Below are 17,881 nucleotides of genomic sequence, written 5' to 3' on the forward strand. Positions count from 1 at the left end.
CCTCCAAAAGAAAGTTTGCTGTGGTTATCTTGAGCTTAGAAACCCAAGTACCTTTGCTTTACCACAGTGGATACACCATTAACTGAGCTACAGAGCACACACAAAACTGGATGTTGAGACTAAGAGATGTCTGTCTCTTCTGGGACCTGAAAGTTTTGTCCCTCACTTTGCAGTCTTATCTGTCTCTTGCTTGGCAATCAACATCAAAATGGAGAAAGATAGATCAGACAGCGTCAGAGTAAAGGCCTCCAAGAACTGAGCTCTCTGACCCCAGCAGTCACAAGAAGGTTTCAGGCATCCAACCTACCTGAGGAAGGACATAAATAGATAAGAAGAGGGGTGAAGGAAGTGAAGCGAGACTAGAGACAAAGAGGGAAAACTGGAGTGAGAACAAGAGCTAGTGGATGTATCAAAAGTTGTGAATATAATTTTATGATGATAAGATTAGGGATCCTTGGGTTATATTGCCTGAGGAAAGTTTGGAAGTTTTAAAGAGGATGATGAGACAGCAATGGCTAAGAACAGAGCATTTAAATGAAAGGGATGACCCCTGCATCTCTTGGGCAAACACACTTCACTAGTTTTCCGTGTGTCCATTATGGTCTGCTGGTTTCAATCTCAAAGTTCAAGGCAGAATTTGAGTTGCCCTTGCTACATTTGTGCCCCCAGACACATCTACCAATGTACAACACTAACCGAGGCATAGCTCATTAAACAGTAACCAGGAGAGCATAAAATGAGCGCATTTGGAACTGCCTAGTAGGTAGTTCATGAGGATTAAATTGCAGAAGAGTTGTCACTTCTAGCATTTCTAAGAAGTGAAGCTCATCCCTGAACTTCTACACCTCTTGGTGCAGAAGTGCCATTATTGATTGAAACAACTGATAGGAGCTTGCTTACCATCTCTTCAGTTACGCCTCTGCTGAAAGGCAATGGATTGGGCCAGCCTTGTTCCTGTGGGGTTGCTGTTAATCCTCATTCTGCTGCTGATTTTGAAAACACAACATTTCTGGGGGAGCCAAGTGAAACTGCCCCCAGGACCGCAGCCTTTACCCATCATAGGAAATCTGCACAACTTGGACCTAAAGAAACTTGGCGAGACAATGCTACAGGTAATTTCTGTTGTTCCTTTCCTTAGAGCTCTCAGGCTGAGAAGGTGACTGACCTCCTGAAAGGGTTACAAAGATCTCAAGGCATGAGAATTGCAAACACAATAGTATTTCTTGCAGTAACTTCCTACCATATGATACTGTGTAGTGCAAAGGAATTGGCTTCCAGACACGTTATCAAGAGAACTGACCTACTTCTGTGGAACAGAAGAAATGTTAGCTCTCTTCAGGCAAGGGTAACAAGAAGAGAGGGGTCCTGGATCTCTTCTTATTAAAGAAACTTTATCAGGGACTGCTGAAACAATTAGAGGGGAGACCAGAGCTGTTTACTGGACTCAGCCTTTGGAAAGCTGGCAGCAAACAAATTCTTGGTCCTCTCTCTTGATGGAGAAAACTTCCTGGTTTCCCAGAGCAAGCAAGTTAAAAAAACCTCCCTGTGTATTCTTGCAAACCTGGTAGCAGGAAACCCCAAAACCCCAGGGATCTGGTGAAAATAGTGCTGTGTGGGAAGAAGAACATTGAGCCTGCTGAAAAACACGTGTTTTTCACTATGCCAAACATCATCCTTTTCTTCTTTCTTTTCATTCAATTAGCTGTCTGAAACGTATGGCCCAGTCTTCACAGTTCAGATGGGGCCAAGGAAAGTGGTGGTGCTGTCAGGATATGACACAGTGAAGGAAGCTCTGGTGAATCATGCAGATGCATTAGCTGGGAGACCGAAAATCCCAATTGTGGAAGAAACAGGAAAAGGAAAAGGTGAGTGGGCTGTTCTCACATCATCTGCCCCTGTTCTTTTCAGGAGGCGCAGGTGAAAGAGAAGCGTGATGAACCTCAGCATTCCATCAGTGTCAAACAACCACAGTATAGATGAAGTATCTTTGCTTAAACCATCGTGTATGTGTTTTAATTCTCCATTTCAGGAGTTGTATTTGCTCGTGGAGAAAACTGGAAAGTGATGCGAAGATTTACTCTTACAACCTTACGAGACTTTGGGATGGGAAAGAAGGCCATAGAAGATCATGTTGTAGAGGAGTATGGATACCTGATAGACGTAATCGAGTCACAGAAGGGTAAGGAGATTCTTAATTTGATAGCATGTACCTGACTTTTCTCAGAAGGTCTTTTCAGGAATATCAAGCATCAAGGAAGAAGAGATTCAGTCTTCTGTCAGAGATGCATCACTCTCCAGTATCAGTGCTGTGATGAGTAACATGAGTTGTGTCTGTCTCCTTGTCTCTCTACCAAGCAATTGCCTGGTGTGTAAATGAAGAGCTTTTATTGAAGTACTGGAAGTCAAACACAGAGTTTAATACAAAACAGTACAGTTGAGGAAAAGGGCTTATTATTCCATGTACAGCACCTCCATAGATAACAGACTTTGAGGAGAAACAGAGAAGGCAATTGCAAGGATGTGCACATCTAGTCTGAAAAATCAATTGCCCTTAGAGGCAGATGCCTGGAAAATGCCTTCAAGTAAGAGACAGAAGATTCATTTATGCATTTCTACAGCATCATCCAGGATTATTTGTCACTAGGTTCAGTCACCAACAGCAGGACTTAGAATGGAATCATAGAATGATAGAGTGACTTGGGTTGGAAGGGACCTCTAAAGACAATCTAGTCCAAATTCCCCGGGAAATACAGGGAAAGCTTCCACTAAATCAGGTTGCTCAGAACCTCTATCCAGCCTGCTCTTGAGCTCCTCCAGGGATGGGGCACCCACAGCTTCTCCAGGCCTCCTGTTCCACTGCCTCATCAGCCTCATGGTGAAGAATCTCTTCTTTATATCTAACCCAAAACTACCCTGTTTCCACTTTAAAATACTACTTCTTGTCCTATTGCTACATTCCCTTTTAAAACATCTCTCTCCATTATTCTTATAAGCCAACTCTGTGCCTATCATTTCCCAGACTTCAATGAGACTCTACATGCTATTGTTACATTTTAATTAATTACAATAACCATGTGTTGTTTGTACCATCTTTTCCTTTGCTAGGGAAGCCCCTTGAGATGACCGAGTTGCTGAATTCTGCTGTTGCTAATGTCATTGTATCCGTATTGCTTGGAAAGCGCTTTGACTATGAAGACCCCACATTCAAAAGACTCGTGTCACTGATGAATGAAAATATGAGGCTTTTTGGAAGTCCCTCAGTGTCGGTAATTCATACAGTTTGAATGTTTCTCTTCAAAATCATGCACAACACAGTGAGAACGGTGCATCTACTCCACTCCCGGTCACTGAAATTCATCTATCTGTGTATGACAGATACATCATGAAATGGCAGGAAGCAGAGCTTTGGCACTACATATGGGTTTCTCTTAGTCTGGGGGAGTGTAGCTTCCTTTCATGAAGAACTGGAGAACATGATATAGAATAAAAGGAGAGTGTCCCTGGGTGATTGAAGCTGCCCATGACTTCCTATCTCCCATTCAGAGAGCAATGTAAAAACTGAGGAAATGTCTGCAACTGTCCCTTAAATTGTAAATGCTTCTTGAGACAGCCAGCTCCAACCAAGTTGGAGAGGGAGGGATGAGAAGTTCAAGAGTGGAGAGGTAGGAAATTATGCCAAAGACACATGCATAAACGTGGGATTTCTAGACCATCAGCTAGTGTGACTAATATGTAAGAGAGAGCAAATGTTAACAATTTTACATAGATGGGTAGGGAAGAAAGTGGGTAAAGAGTGTTTTGCATCAAGATTATAAGGTTATATGATATTTTCTGTAAGGTCTTCTGTTAATATACACTCTTGAATAGTGGTACATCTACTTAGTAGCTGCTTTTTCTTCCTCTACATCTGTGCATCTTGCAGCTGTACAATATGTTCCCCATCCTTGGATTCTTCCTGAAGGCCAACAAAAGTTTTGTTGAGAATTTAAGAGAAATCAACGATTTTATCAAGGTTACTTTCACAAAATATCTCAAAGTCCTGGACACAAATGATCAGAGGAGCTTCATCGATGCTTTTCTTGTCAAACAACAAGAGGTAATTGAATGCCAGCCACCTCTTCGTACCACCTCCATTTTCTTTCAAGCTTTTTCACTGCATACATGCATTCTTTGATATGTTCTGCTCCATGGCACAGGAGATGCAAAACTTGACTGCATCACTTGGGTTAACCCAGTGACTTCTCCCTATATTTCAAAGTATTCTTGTTATCACTGAAATTAACCTTGCCAACTTGATTGTGTGTTCTTGTGAGGAGCAGAGTCAGTCCAAGCACTCAGTATTTCAAGACTCAAATTATTACAGGCTTCTGAAGGCATTCCCTCAAAACTTTCTCCTCCTTTACACTTTTAATCCTTCCCTGCGGTTTGTGTATGACTTTTTTTCCGTGTTTTCTGAAATGAAAAAATACCTTCTTGGGTATTTAGCTGGCTGATAACAATATTGTTTCATTTTTTTTTCCAGGAGAAGGGAAAGGCCGAGACATTTTTTGATGATAAAAACTTAATTGAGGTTGTGAGAAATCTGTTTACAGCTGGCATGGATACTACAGCCACCACTTTGCGCTGGGGCCTTCTGCTCATGATGAAATATCCTGAAATTCAGAGTAAGTGGAAACTGGGTGTTCCGTAGCTTTCTTTTCATTAGGTTACCTTGCCTTGCAACCAAGCGGGGCTGAATAAAAAGCAAGTTCCCCTTATCCCCATTATTCCTATCAGGGGAAAGAGAGATTTGAACAGTGTATGTATGATCTGTTTTCACAGAAAAAGTGCAGGAAGAAATAGATCAAGTGATCGGATCAAACCCCCCAAGAACCGAGCATCGAACTAAAATGCCATACACAGATGCTGTTGTACATGAAATTCAGAGGTTTGCTAATATCCTGCCACTGAACTTGCCTCATGAGACTACCATGGATGTCACTATCAAAGGCTATTTCATTCCCAAGGTAAGACACCAGCTGCACTTCTTTCCTTCCATCTATCTCCATTGTGACACCTCTTCCTTCCTAGTCTGTCTTACATCCAAGGATGCTCGCTCACTCTGTGGTTCTCACAGCTACTTCAGCAGCAGCTACCCTCTTAATATGTTAATATGTTATATTACTTCAGCTCTAGAATCTGCTCCCAACAACACCACTGTTAGTGCAATAACTGCTCTGTCTTGGTTTGCAGGGAACCTATGTCATCCCCTTGCTCAACTCTGTCCTGCAAGACAAAACCCAGTGGGAGAAACCATGCTCCTTCCACCCTGAGCACTTCCTCAACTCGGAGGGGAAGTTTGTAAAGAAGGATGCTTTCATGCCTTTTTCAGCAGGTTTGTTCTATTCTGCTCTTTGAGCTCTGAAGGGAACTGGATATCTGGGATTCCTTCTTTCTCACTGAACCCAGTATTTCAGACTTTTCCCAGATGTTGCCTCTCCTTTTCTCTCCATCTACATCTGCTAACTCGAATAGCTCAGCTTTACCCACTGGACTTGAACTCTGAATTCACTCTCCTAAAGCTCAAAGTCCCTCACAACTGAAAAAGAAAACAAACACATAAACAGTTCCCACCGACTCTTATGGACCATTCTGCATTTCATTGCAGGGCGGAGGATCTGTGCTGGTGAGACTCTTGCCAAAATGGAGCTCTTCCTCTTCTTCACCAGCCTCCTGCAGAGGTTCACCTTCCAGCCTCCCCCTGGAGTTTCCCCCTCAGACCTGGATCTCTCTGCCACCACTAGGTTTGTCATTGCCCCAGTAACTCATGAGGTCTGTGCAATATCACGTTCCTAGGGACTTTTATCAGCTGCCTTCTTGTCCTGGAACGCTCAGATGAAATATCTTAGTTCACCTCTATTCCTACCAGGGAAGTTTGGTACTTCTGAATCTAGTAGGTGATTTCTAGCCCAAACACACCTTGACTCATAGCAAGAGTTGTGTCACCCACCACTGCAAAAGGTGGTAGTCCTGACCTTCTGCTACTCCTTGAATGAACAAATTGATGGTGGTTCCTGTTAGGATGAATGAGTCCATCCCTACACCACTGCATGTTCCACTCAAGAAAAGAGTCTGGGCCCAGACCTGTGGCCAAAGCTCACACGGTGTTGCACAGATCTCACATACACACACACAAGGACATTCACCTTCTTCCTCCAGCACGGCTGCACTCAAGCTGCCCCATGAAAATGACCCATTACACCTTTTGTCCCCATTCCACTGCCCTGAATGTATGCAAAGATACACACAGGAACATAACTGGACGGTTCAATGTGAGATAAGTGAAAGATGTTCATTAATGCAGAACTTCAGTGCAGTCACATAGAGGACTCATAGAGGATAGCACATCATCTGGAAATTGAAATTAATTTAATTTTCTATGGAATTATATGTATACTAATAAAAATTAGAAAAATACAGGAAAACAATAAATTATCCATTTCAAATCAAACCATCACCAATGTTGTTGTTGTCTTCGTAACTGAGCAGTTTTGCACCTGAAATGGAAACTGTGTCGGAAACAAATCAGTGCTGTTTTTCCAGTTGGATCTGGGCAAACCAGTGCTCACATGGCACCATTTGGGCCCTTCCGAATTGTTTATAGAAGAGCCCTGCTGTAGCTTTTTAGTCAAATGAACATTTGAAAACGACCTGGTCTTGGACTTAAGCAAAGCTTTTAACACCATTTTCCTTAAGACCTCCACAGTGAGGATGATAAAAAATGGTCTGGAAGGGGAGACAGTGAGAGAGGTTGCAAAGGGCTGAACAAACAGGCCTAGAGGGTGGTGGGCAGTGGTGCCAAGTGTAGTTCAGGGCCAGTAAGTCATAGAGGATCAATACTGTATCCAGTATTAACAACTTCATTAATGATGTAGATAAAGGGACAGAATGTAACCTGAGAAAAACTGCTGATGGCACAAAATTAAGAGGAGTGACTGGTATACCAGAGGATCTAGCTGTCATCCAGATGGATATCAAATGGCTGGAGAAATAGGTTGTTAAGTATCTCAAGTTCAACAAGGAAAAGGACAAAGTCCTGCACTTGCAGAAGAACAGGCCCATGAATTGCTCCCCCTCTGATGAGGATCACCCAGCTGAAAAGCAGCTAGACAGAAAAGGACCTGAGGATCCTGGTGGATCCCTAGCTCACCATGAGCCACAAAGTGCCATTATAGAATCATATAATAGAATCACAGAATGGACTCTGTTGCAAAGGCCCACAGTGCTCATCCAGTTCCAACCCCCTGCTGTGTGCAGGGTCACCAACCAGCAGCCCAGGCTGCCCAGAGCCACATCCAGCCTGGCCTTGAATGCCTGCAGGGATGGGGCATCCACAGCCTCACTGGGCAACCTGTGCCAGTGCGTCACCACCCTCTGAGTGAAAGAAGGGATAGGAAAGAATGCTAACTGTGTCATAGGCTGCATCAGGCACCAACAGGTCAAAGGAAATAGACTTGCTCCTTTTCTCAGCACTGGTGGGGTCATAGCCAGAGTGATGTGCCAATTTCTGGAACCCCCAATACTAGAGAGACATGGGCATACTGGTGAGAGTCTCATTAGTGTCCGTAGATACTAGAAGGGAGAGTGCGGAGAGGATGTAGTCAGGCTCTGCTCAATGGTGTCCAGTGCCAGTACAAAAGGCAATGAGTATGAACTTGAACACCAGAGGTTTCCTGTGAACATACTGTGAATGTAGCATATCTATACTTTAGTACAGCCTTTGACACTGTCTCCTACAGCATTCTCCCAGAGAAGGTGGTTGCTCATGGCTTTGATAGTACAATCTTTGCTGGATAAAGAACTGCCTGCAGTGCTGAGCTCAGAAAGTGGTGGTGCATGGAGTTAAATCCAGCTGACAGCTGGTCACGAGTGCATCCTTAAAAGTCTAGAAATGATGCCAAGCTGGGAGGAAGTGCTGACCTGCCTGGGGGTAGGAAGGCATTTCAGTGAGTCCCGGATAAACCATATTGATGGGCTGAGGCCAATTGTATAAAGTTCAAGTAGACAAAATTCCAGATCTTGATCTTTGGTCACATCAACCCCAAGCAACGCTACAGGTCTGGGGCAGAGTGGCTGGAAGACTGTGTGGAAGAAATGGATCCAGGGATGCAGATTGATGCTTGGCTGAACATAAGCCTGCAGTGTGCCCAGGTGCCCAGGGCTGATGGTTGATGGTTTGACTTAATGATCTTACAGTTCTTTTAAGCCTTAATGATTCAGTGATCCTAACATTACTATCCAGGTAACTGAGCGCTGACACAGGTTGCCCAAAAAGCCTGTGGAGTCCCGTTTGTGGAGATCTTCAAAAGCCATCTGTAGATCACACCAGGCAAGTAGGTCCAAGTGTTCCTGCATGAGGAAGGGGATTGGACCAGACGACTTCCACAGGTCCCTGTCACTGTCAATGATCCCATGATTGTGTGATTTGAAATTCCCAATCAATCCAATGAGATCAAAGTTACAAAAGTGCATTATCACTTAGCAAAAATATCCCTGTGTATGAGTCATTTGGGTATCGGCATTCAGATTTCAGCACTCAGGGTGTATCAATGCTGTGCTTGTACTAGGGGTGAAAATCTATCAGTAAGCTAAACGACATGCAGAGCTCATGACTTTTATTTCAAAGATCAGATTATTGACCTCTGGACTATTATTACTGGACAATGAAGGATTGTCACCCAGCCACACAGGCTTAGCAAACATTTGACTGACTCTGTACTATACTGGTAACTCATTAACAAGCACAGGGAAAGAGAGCAAACTAGTCACCAAGCACAACACCCTTTGCTGGAATAGAGGTTTATACGGACTAATTTTTCTTATAGTTTTTATTTTTTCTTTCTTTTTTTTTTTTTTTTTTTCCAAGAAGACAGAAATCCGGAGTTTGCAATTGCTCTTGTCTCTTTTGTAGCTAACACTCAGCTGAATAGAGATGGACTGGAGCAGCTGCACTACCGTGGGTTTAGTGTTCATCCTGACGTTTTTGTTCATTATGAAAATTGGAGGTGTCTGGAGTAACCACCGGAGAAAGAACTTTCCGCCAGGACCAAGGGCATTACCCATCATTGGAAACCTTCATCTGTTTGATTTGAAGAGACCCTACAGGACTTACTTACAGGTAGTCATTATCTTTTATGTTGGACTCAATGATCCCTGTAGATCGCTTCCAGGATTTCTATTCTATTCTATTCTATTCTATTCTATTCTATTCTATTCTATTCTATTCTATTCTATTCTATTCTATTCTATTCTATTCTATTCTATTCTATTCTATCCTATCCTATCCTATCCTATCCTATCCTATCCTATTCTTCAGGATATTCTATGATCCTATTGTTCTCATAATTACATGTAATTGCACAGTCAGAGATGTCAGAGAATTTCCCTTACCTCATTTGATATGTTACCTCACAGATGACCCACAGTGAGGACAGGAGTTGATCATTTGAGCAGTTATTTGAATGCAGCAAGGTTTGTTCTTTGCTATAATAACTCCCTTCACTGCAGCTTCATGCATTTGGTTTTCAGCATCAAGCAGTTCTCACAGCAATAACAAGTGCTCATAATTCCCTCCATCTTCCACTGGTTGTGTGGGTTATGTAACCATAGCCTACTGCCTCACACACTTAGCAGCCTCTCTCATCTTCCTTTCCTCCTTTCCTCCCAAAAGATTAAGACAGCTATAAACTTCTAATTTTCAGGTCCTGTGGTTGCCAGAATATACAGAAAAGATCTAAACAAACTAAAGTAACAAATTGTACTTACATATCTGCATGAATGCCACAATCATGGATTGAAAGAACACTCAGATGCAGTTTTGAAAAATAATGAGTAGATATCCCATGCAATCTAACTGGCTTGGCAAAAGCAGGTCAAGAAAAACAGTATATCTTTGCTGTAATTGCTGTGTCTATTCTATCAGAGAATGCTGATCCCCCAACTTCAGCTCAGCACAAGGCTTGGAATTCACACATATTCTGCGCATAAACACAGTTGGAAACCATATATTCATCCTCAGCACCAACACTGCAAATGTTAGAAGGCTGTTAGTGAGGAACACCCTCTGTAAAGATCAAATTCTGCTGCAGATACAAGAGTCTGGGATGACAATACCCCCACCCAAGGCCTTAATTCAGACAAATGTCACTGCTGCTACATCATTTTGTACAAGTACACTTACTTATTGGCTGCTGATGGCTTTGACTGCCAGTGCTAAATGCTTACCTTCAGATTCCCTGTACAAACACTCTAGAAAGGAATTTAGTCATGCAAACCACCCCATATTGTTAGGAGGACCAAAAACATTAAGTAAAAATAAACCAAGATAAAAAGGTATCAGCTCAGGCAAAACTACTTATGAAAACATTTTCATAGGCAGGTAAATAAGCAGCACTGAAAAAGTGGTCAATTTGTCTGTAGGCTGCAAAAGTTGTTAAGTCACTGCTAACTTCTTCTGACAGCTGTCAAAAGAATATGGTCCTGTCTTCAGCGTCCAGATGGGGCAGAGGAAAATAGTGGTGATCTCTGGGTATGAGACGGTGAAGGAAGCTCTCATTAACCAGGCAGATGCGTTTGCAGAGAGACCTAAAATCCCAATCTTTGAAGATCTGACCAGAGGAAATGGTGAGTTGGTTTCCTTTTTCCTAATCAAAAAACTTTGTTTCCTACATAAAAAGCAGAGGATGTCATGTCACTTATAATCAGAGAAAATATGGATGTCACGTCACTTATAATCAGAGAAAATATAAGGCACTGGAAATAGGGAGTCAAAACCTCATTGACTTCAGTGGATTTATTCCAATTTTGAACCAAATTTTGTTTTTCTTTCTTTTTTTGAAGCCTGAACAAATTTAGGGAAACATTTATTTCCTTGGTCAGATAGAATTTAACCTGTTTCCAAACTTACTGCTACCGCTGTCATGTCTGCAAACTGGTTAGTCTAAATCTGCCACTGCCCTGGAATCTCCTCTTTGTGTCAGGGATTGTTTTTGCTCATGGTGAAAACTGGAAAGTGATGCGAAGATTTACTCTCACAACCTTACGAGACTTCGGGATGGGGAAAAGAGCCATTGAGGACTGCATTGTGGAGGAGTATGGCTATCTGATAGACAACATCGGGTCACAAGAAGGTGGGTAGATGAGACATTCTTCAGTTCTCTAAGGTCTTGTCCGAATTATCATAGAATCACAGAATGGTTTGGGTTGGAACGGACCTTTAAGATCATCCAGTTCCAACTGCCCTGCTGCAGGAAGGGACACCCACTAGATCAGATTGCACACTGCCCCATCCAGCCCAGGTACCCAGGCTTGACAATAACCTTCTCAGGTTCTTTAGCTGATTACTTTGAGATAAATCAATTTGATTAATTTGGCTCCTCTGGCTTTTTTCTTTGTTGATTTGGTGTGATTATCTCACCATAAACGCTAATCACTAATAATAAAAAGAAATAAATAGTAATAATTAGTGCTTAACTTATGTAGTCTCTTCCCACAGTGTAATGGGTTCTTTTGTTCATCGTGTAGGAAAACCCTTTGATGCTAGTAAAATGATTAATGCAGCAGTTGCTAACATTATTGTATCAATATTACTCGGAAAACGATTTGACTACAAAGACTCAAGATTTGTAAGGCTTCAGCATCTGACCAATGAAAGCATGAGGCTTGCAGGAAAACCTTTGGTTACGGTAATGTTAAACCTCCTTATGTTGCTCTTCTATAGTGGAAATTATGCCGATAGTTCATTGACGATATTAAACAAAGAAAAGACTAAGATATTGAGAGATAATAATTTTACAATCACTTTGGGACAAAACAAAGCTTACAAGGCAATCAGGTCATCATGAAGCCAACAGCCAAATCTTTAACCTCATAACAACTTAGAGTTAGATGAGGGTTAAATCTGGACTGAAAAGATAACTGTAGTACTCCTTGAATATTTGCTGTTTCCCTGTATTCATTGTGAATTTGTCTTATCATGTTCTAACTAACAAAATATTAATGTGAAGTTTTGCTCTTTGTATCTGAAAAAGGAACATGATATTATTCATTTGTCCCTGTAAAAGGCATTAAGACTTCTGGCAGCTAAATGCTAACATCTTTCACTCTTGTAGATGTATAACATCTTCCCATACCTTGGATTCCTCCTGAGGGCCAACAAGACCCTTCTCAAAAACAGAGATGAATTCCATGCTTATGTAAAAGTTACTTTTCTAGAGAACCTCAAAACTCTGGACAAAAATGATCAAAGAAGTTTCATAGATGCTTTCCTTGTTAAACAGCAGGAGGTAACTGAATCTTTTTTCTTCAAACTTCAATGCTTTTGTGAAGTCGTTCACCATTTCCTTTGAGTACTAATAACCATAGCTTGCTTTCTTCGGCTATTTATCTTCAACCAAACAGGGCTGAGGAATCAGTGGGTATAAATGGATATTTCACTCTGAATGAATGCATGTCACTCTGTTGCAGTTCTGACCCCTTTCAATCAGCAAAAATTTCTTTCTTTAAGCTTTTCTCCAGACTATTTGGGTATCTTTATCAAGGCTACACTTTTCCATACACTCTGTCCGAGTCCTCCTGACTCCTCCAAAAACATAATGCATTACAGAGCAAAAGATCTCCCTGGGCTCTACTGGGATCCTTATTTGGTGGCTGTGATTCATCTTAGTTACCTTTTACATTGATAAACCAACTCTCTTTGAAGCTGGCCTCAATATGAGCAAGAGTTATGCAAAACAAAACCTCTGACAACAGCTGCCTGGGTATAAGACCAAAGCTCTTTGTCTTTTATATTAAATAGAGAATTTATTAGCAAATATTTCGCTGTCTGTATTGCATTTTTCATGGAAAGCTTTAAGTTTCCACCCTTCTACCTCACCCACTTCTTTCAGGAGAAATCCGCTACCAATGGGTATTTCCATAATGGCAACCTGCTAAGCTTGGTGAGCAATTTGTTCACTGCTGGCGTTGAGACCATTTCCACCACACTAAACTGGAGCCTGCTGCTAATGCTAAAGTACCCTGAAATTCAGAGTAAGTGGCTTTACAACAGATGCTGTTGAACTCAGCTCTTTAGGAACTGCAACTTTGATGGTTAATGAATTTGCTAAAAAGAAAGACAAGATTTTCAGTTAATTATTATCTAGGTATGACTACACCCTGCGGTTCAGACCCAGTGACGGACACATTAACCAGTCTACATTGTAAAATGCTGACAATTCTTATACGGGCCAAGTTCTTTTCTCAGTAAGATCTCAATAATTAGGGGGGAAAAAGAACAAAAAAGAACAGAGCTCTTCCTGAGTTGGGCGATGAAGTTGTTCCAGATTTCCTTCAGAAACACCCCGTGGATAACCAGTGGAAGAGACTTCAAATCCCTGAGAGTATTCAGGGAACTGATCTGAAACTGCTCCTTCCACCTTCCAGAAAGCAACACAGAACCCAGCAGAGAACGTGAAATGGAAAAAAAAAAAAAAAAAAAAAAAAAAAAAAAGAAGTAATTTTACTGGTTCCATCGTTAATATTTTAATGCAAGGATATATGAGAAAACAGAACTTATATGCACTTTCACATATATAATAATATAATAGTTGACAAGGAAAAATATTTACTACTGAAGAGCCTTCTTAAATTATCCATCTTCTTGGCAAAGAAACAATCAGGCACCGTAGTTCTGTTCACCTCCCGTTATTAAGAGACTGGGAGAGAGTATGGCTTCTACTCGGGATCTTCCATAGTTTTGCATCAGTGCAGCCCAGTAGGTCTGAGGGATGAAGGAATCATCATCACTTTCTTGCATTGGTTTCTCTCCTCAGGAAAGGTCCAAGAAGAGATAGAGCAAGTGATTGGGTCAAACCCCCCTCGCACTGAGCATCGAACTCAAATGCCCTACACAGATGCTGTTATCCATGAAGTTCAGCGGTTTGCTAATATCCTGCCATTGGATTTGCCTCATGAGACTGCTCAAGATGTCATTCTCAAGGACTATTTCATTCCCAAGGTGAGATGCTTATGGGAGTGTTTCTTTTAGCCTTTCTCCAATCTCAACCCTGGTAATGTGAGGTAGGTGAATGCCTTTGTGAAGCTACACAACAGCAGTCAGACTAATTAAGTAAAATCTTACTGCCATAACCTACACTGAAATATTTGACCACAGAATATCTCTATTGCCTCTTTTTGCAGGGAACCTACATCATCCCCTTACTGACCTCTGTCCTACGAGACAAATCCCAGTGGGAGAAACCAGACACGTTCTATCCTGAGCACTTTCTTGATTCCAAAGGAAAGTTTGTGAAGAAAGATGCTTTCATGCCATTTTCAGCAGGTACCTTCTCATTTTATTTACTGCTGTTGTACCAGTCTTAGACTGCTCGGACTGGTGGTTCTTTGCTATCAAAGCCCCCATACTGCCTTTTTCATGGGACCATTGCCATACTTATATTTCACAACTTTCTCAGGATGTATTTCTGCTAATACTTAATACAACAAACAAGGGTTCCATTATGTTAATACCTAAGCTACTTTTAATAACAAAGGATGTAAAGAGGCTGCCCTTGAGCCTCATACAGAGAATGATGATCACCTTATCTTACATACTGCATGGTTTTCCAAAGGCCAGGACATTCCTACCCTCACAACAATGCTCTCCTTTTCAGACATTTCACTTGTTCTTCAGCCTCTGTTATTGTTCAGTTCAGTTCCTATAATTAATTTCTGGCCAACATTTCCACAGGACACTGTACTTTTTATAGGACTGGAATATGTTTTGTGTGACATTTGAATATGCTTTTTCTCATCATATTCAACATCCAAAATATGGTAAAATCCACTTTGTGTGTGTGTGTGTGTGTGTGTGTGTGTGTGTGTAAAAGAATGTCTGATATTCCCAATCCACAGACCTTCCTTGTCAGATTGAAGTTTAAACATCCCAGCTGAAAGCACACCCAGGAAATGTGAGATCAGGGCATTCCCTGGAAGGTTTAGTTCATAGCACAACAATGCCATAGTGCTCCATTTTCTACTTTGTCAAAAAGGGGACTTAAAATCAAATCTTAGTTCAAGCCATTGTTATTTCTTGCCTTGAATTATTATTAAGAAGTTTAGAAGCTGCTGAATTTGACCAGGACTGAGAAAAAATTAAGCTCACAACAGATCTTAAAGGAGGCTTCAATAAGGTGTTCCATAGAGTTTTTCCTCCCTCTCACTGCTCTGTCCTGCCCTAGCCAACATTAGTGAGTTTCTGAGGTCTTTTTGTCAATATATAACATAAAAAATTGCCTTGGATTATGCTAAGCTTGCCAGAGTCTGGACAAAACCAGTCACAGTTGGCCAAGGAACTAAAAATAAATCCCTGCTGGAGAAGAAGAATACACAGTTTGTTGAAAACTGGAGTTAAGAAATTTAGATGGTATTTCCTTGCATTTATCCCCAAATACAAGCATATTACCAACCCACTTTAGGAAAAGAAAATAATCACTAGGAGAGTTTATAATCATTCCTTTGAAGAGCAAGTATCCAAGTATCTCTCTCATGCTCTCATGTACTTGAGTGCAGCTTTGTCCTTTGTTCCTACTTGGGACATGGCATTTCAAGTCATTGTTCTTCCTCGGGATAAAAGGTGCTCGAAGGTGTTTCGTATCTTCCAACCACTGAAGAAGCAGCTCCAGCTGATTCTGTTCCCACACATTCTGTATTTCATTGCAGGGAGGAGGATCTGTGCTGGTGAGACTCTTGCCAAAATGGAGCTTTTCCTCTTCTTCACCAGCCTCCTGCAGAGGTTCACCTTCCAGCCTCCTCCTGGAGTTTCTCCCTCAGACCTGGACCTCAGCCCTGCTATTTCATTTAACGTCGTCCCCAAACCCTATAAAATCTGTGCTGTAGCACGTTCTTAAGGCTCAAATCAGCATAAATTCGACTTGAAAATGTTATGACTTCTCCATGATTTCCTTTGGCCAAAAATATTCACAGTGCTGCACCCTAATAAAGGTCTTCAGTACACCTAAACCAAAACATTATATTTTGTTTAGAATCATAGCATCACAAGGTTGGAAAGGACCTACAAGATCACCTAGTCCAACCATCCTTCCATTACCATCGCTACCACAAGCCACTAAACCATTAAAAAAACCCATTTACTGAGAGAGCACTTCTTGTTGACCAGAATTAATGATGACTCACAGATGAACCTAACTGTCTAAACTGGGCTAAATAACAGAGCAACTTCATTTCTTCTTCTGCCTCTGAACTATAAATGTTAGTGGACATGTATGAAAATACAGGGTGGGTTCCACGGAAGGCAAAGTCTGAAAAAGGCTTTGACAAGAGAAGAAGTATTAAAAGTCAGTGAGAACAGCTTTAGAAAATGACCACCCAAGCCTGTAGAGTTGCCTGGGGTTGATGCAACCAAAGTTCAGGACCTGGAATTTTGTCTACTTGAACTTTACACAATTGGCCCTTGGTTTTTTTGACCTTCAGCCCATTGGTCTCAGCCCAGCTATCCAGCTTGTCCATATTCCAATCTTGAATATCTTACAAATGAAAATTCTCAAGGCCTAATGAGATAACTGAAGGCATAACTTCAGTGCTTGAAGGAGATGATACAACTACATTGTGTTTTCCTGAGGGTGCACCTTCACATAAGTCAGTGACTGCTGGCCACCAGAAGGGCTAATGACAGTAATTATGACAATACTTTATCTACTGGACGCTTTGGATATGCTGCTCTCAAACACAGCAGCTGTCTGACTGCTTCTCACCTTGAGAGGAAACAAAATTTTCCTCCACTAAACAACATTTGCATTTGTTAAGCAGCTACTGATTTTCTGCAACAATGGAAGACTTGCAACACTACAACCCAATACATTTGTTTTATTAATATGGATGTATCCTACAAGTCCACCACAGATAGAGAAGAAATAACAGTTGGATTAAGACTTTTCCTGAGCAGTAAACAAGTTGACCTTAGTCCAGAAACCCCAAAAGATCATTCCTGATTTTTCTGTAACTATATAACCTAGGTAAACACAGCAAACAACCCTGGCAAATATCTGCTGCTTTTGTAGAACACTTTCTTACTAGCTATCAAATATTGCATAAACACTGTCTGCAAATTCCAGCTGGCAGAGGGCTCCCACCTCCTGGTGACGGTAAAAGGTAGTGGAAATTGAGAGCAAATGTAACTCCCGGTCAATCCCGCTTCACAGTTTGCTCTCATGCAGCAAATAGTGGGAGCTGAGAAGTACTCATGACTCAGGGCTGGCACACAAACGTATTAGGACCCTTTGGCCTTATGCTGTTGCACAATGCTGTTTGCTGAGCCATCACCATGAATAGCATAGGGGAATTTTCCCCTCACCAAGAGCATGAGAAAGATTTATCTGCATGCTTTTTGCTTTTCCTGACCCTTCTGTTGACGAAGCAAAACCAAAAGTTTATGGAATTAATACTGCAAAGAGAATTTCTCCCAAACAAAAGCACAAAAGAAAAGAACCTGCTGAAGCTCAGACTGCTCAACTCAAGACTTTGGTGTTCAGATAAGAAGCCACCTTTCAGCATCCATTTGATCCACCACCAGGATCAAGCCCTCCCACTGCTTCATGTATTCAATCAGCAAACGTAGAAATTAAAACAACAGAAAACCTCATTCTCCAATCATATTTATCTTTATTTAAAGCTCCCACTTGCATTTTTTCACCGTGCTGAAGGGGAAAATTGCTTCTGCTTCACCATAGCTCTGTGTCAGCACACACATAACTATACCTAGATGCATCACATGTATTTAATAGCTACATTTACATAAGGACAGCTCTTATAATTCTATATCTGGAAGTATTTTCAGATTAGAAAT

General features: G+C 41.4%; 2 protein-coding genes across 3 annotated transcripts; both read left to right on the forward strand.

The window, feature by feature from the left end:
* Positions 1-761: 761 nt before the first annotated feature.
* On the forward strand, positions 762-6,490 carry LOC107312450 (cytochrome P450 2K1-like). Its single transcript, XM_015859902.3, has 9 exons — positions 762-1,112; positions 1,703-1,865; positions 2,030-2,179; positions 3,106-3,266; positions 3,923-4,096; positions 4,523-4,664; positions 4,822-5,006; positions 5,233-5,374; positions 5,648-6,490. Exons 1-9 carry the CDS (start codon positions 933-935, stop codon positions 5,833-5,835), a joined length of 1,485 nt encoding a protein of 494 aa, XP_015715388.2. The 5' UTR covers positions 762-932; the 3' UTR covers positions 5,836-6,490.
* A 2,234-nt stretch (positions 6,491-8,724) lies between these two features.
* Positions 8,725-17,677, forward strand: LOC107312449 (cytochrome P450 2K1-like). Of its 2 annotated transcripts, XM_015859901.3 has the most exons (10): positions 8,725-8,837; positions 8,951-9,157; positions 10,500-10,662; positions 11,019-11,168; positions 11,563-11,723; positions 12,150-12,323; positions 12,927-13,068; positions 13,851-14,035; positions 14,218-14,359; positions 15,739-17,677. In XM_015859901.3, the coding sequence occupies exons 2-10, from the start codon at positions 8,972-8,974 to the stop codon at positions 15,924-15,926; spliced, it is 1,491 nt and encodes a 496-aa protein (XP_015715387.2). In that variant the 5' UTR covers positions 8,725-8,837; positions 8,951-8,971; the 3' UTR covers positions 15,927-17,677. The 2 variants fall into 2 exon arrangements, with proteins under 2 accessions (XP_015715387.2, XP_085398431.1); XM_085542305.1 differs by lacking the exon at positions 8,725-8,837 and having other exon boundaries at positions 8,851-9,157.
* Positions 17,678-17,881: the final 204 nt, after the last annotated feature.

The sequence above is a fragment of the Coturnix japonica genome, chromosome 3 (assembly GCF_054131305.1).
Source record: "Coturnix japonica strain WE chromosome 3, WE-NBRP24, whole genome shotgun sequence".
Classification (NCBI taxonomy): Eukaryota; Metazoa; Chordata; class Aves; order Galliformes; family Phasianidae; genus Coturnix; species Coturnix japonica.

Coding starts and splice junctions, on each gene's coding strand:
- LOC107312450 (XM_015859902.3), top strand. CDS start 933: ATGGATTGGGCCAGCCTTGTTCCTGTGGGGTTGCTGTTAATCCTCATT. Junction 2,180..3,105: donor CGTAATCGAGTCACAGAAGG/GTAAGGAGATTC, acceptor TTCCTTTGCTAG/GGAAGCCCCTTGAGATGACC. Junction 5,007..5,232: donor AAGGCTATTTCATTCCCAAG/GTAAGACACCAG, acceptor CTTGGTTTGCAG/GGAACCTATGTCATCCCCTT.
- LOC107312449 (XM_015859901.3), top strand. CDS start 8,972: ATGGACTGGAGCAGCTGCACTACCGTGGGTTTAGTGTTCATCCTGACG. Junction 9,158..10,499: donor CCTACAGGACTTACTTACAG/GTAGTCATTATC, acceptor TTCTTCTGACAG/CTGTCAAAAGAATATGGTCC. Junction 13,069..13,850: donor AAAGTACCCTGAAATTCAGA/GTAAGTGGCTTT, acceptor TTCTCTCCTCAG/GAAAGGTCCAAGAAGAGATA.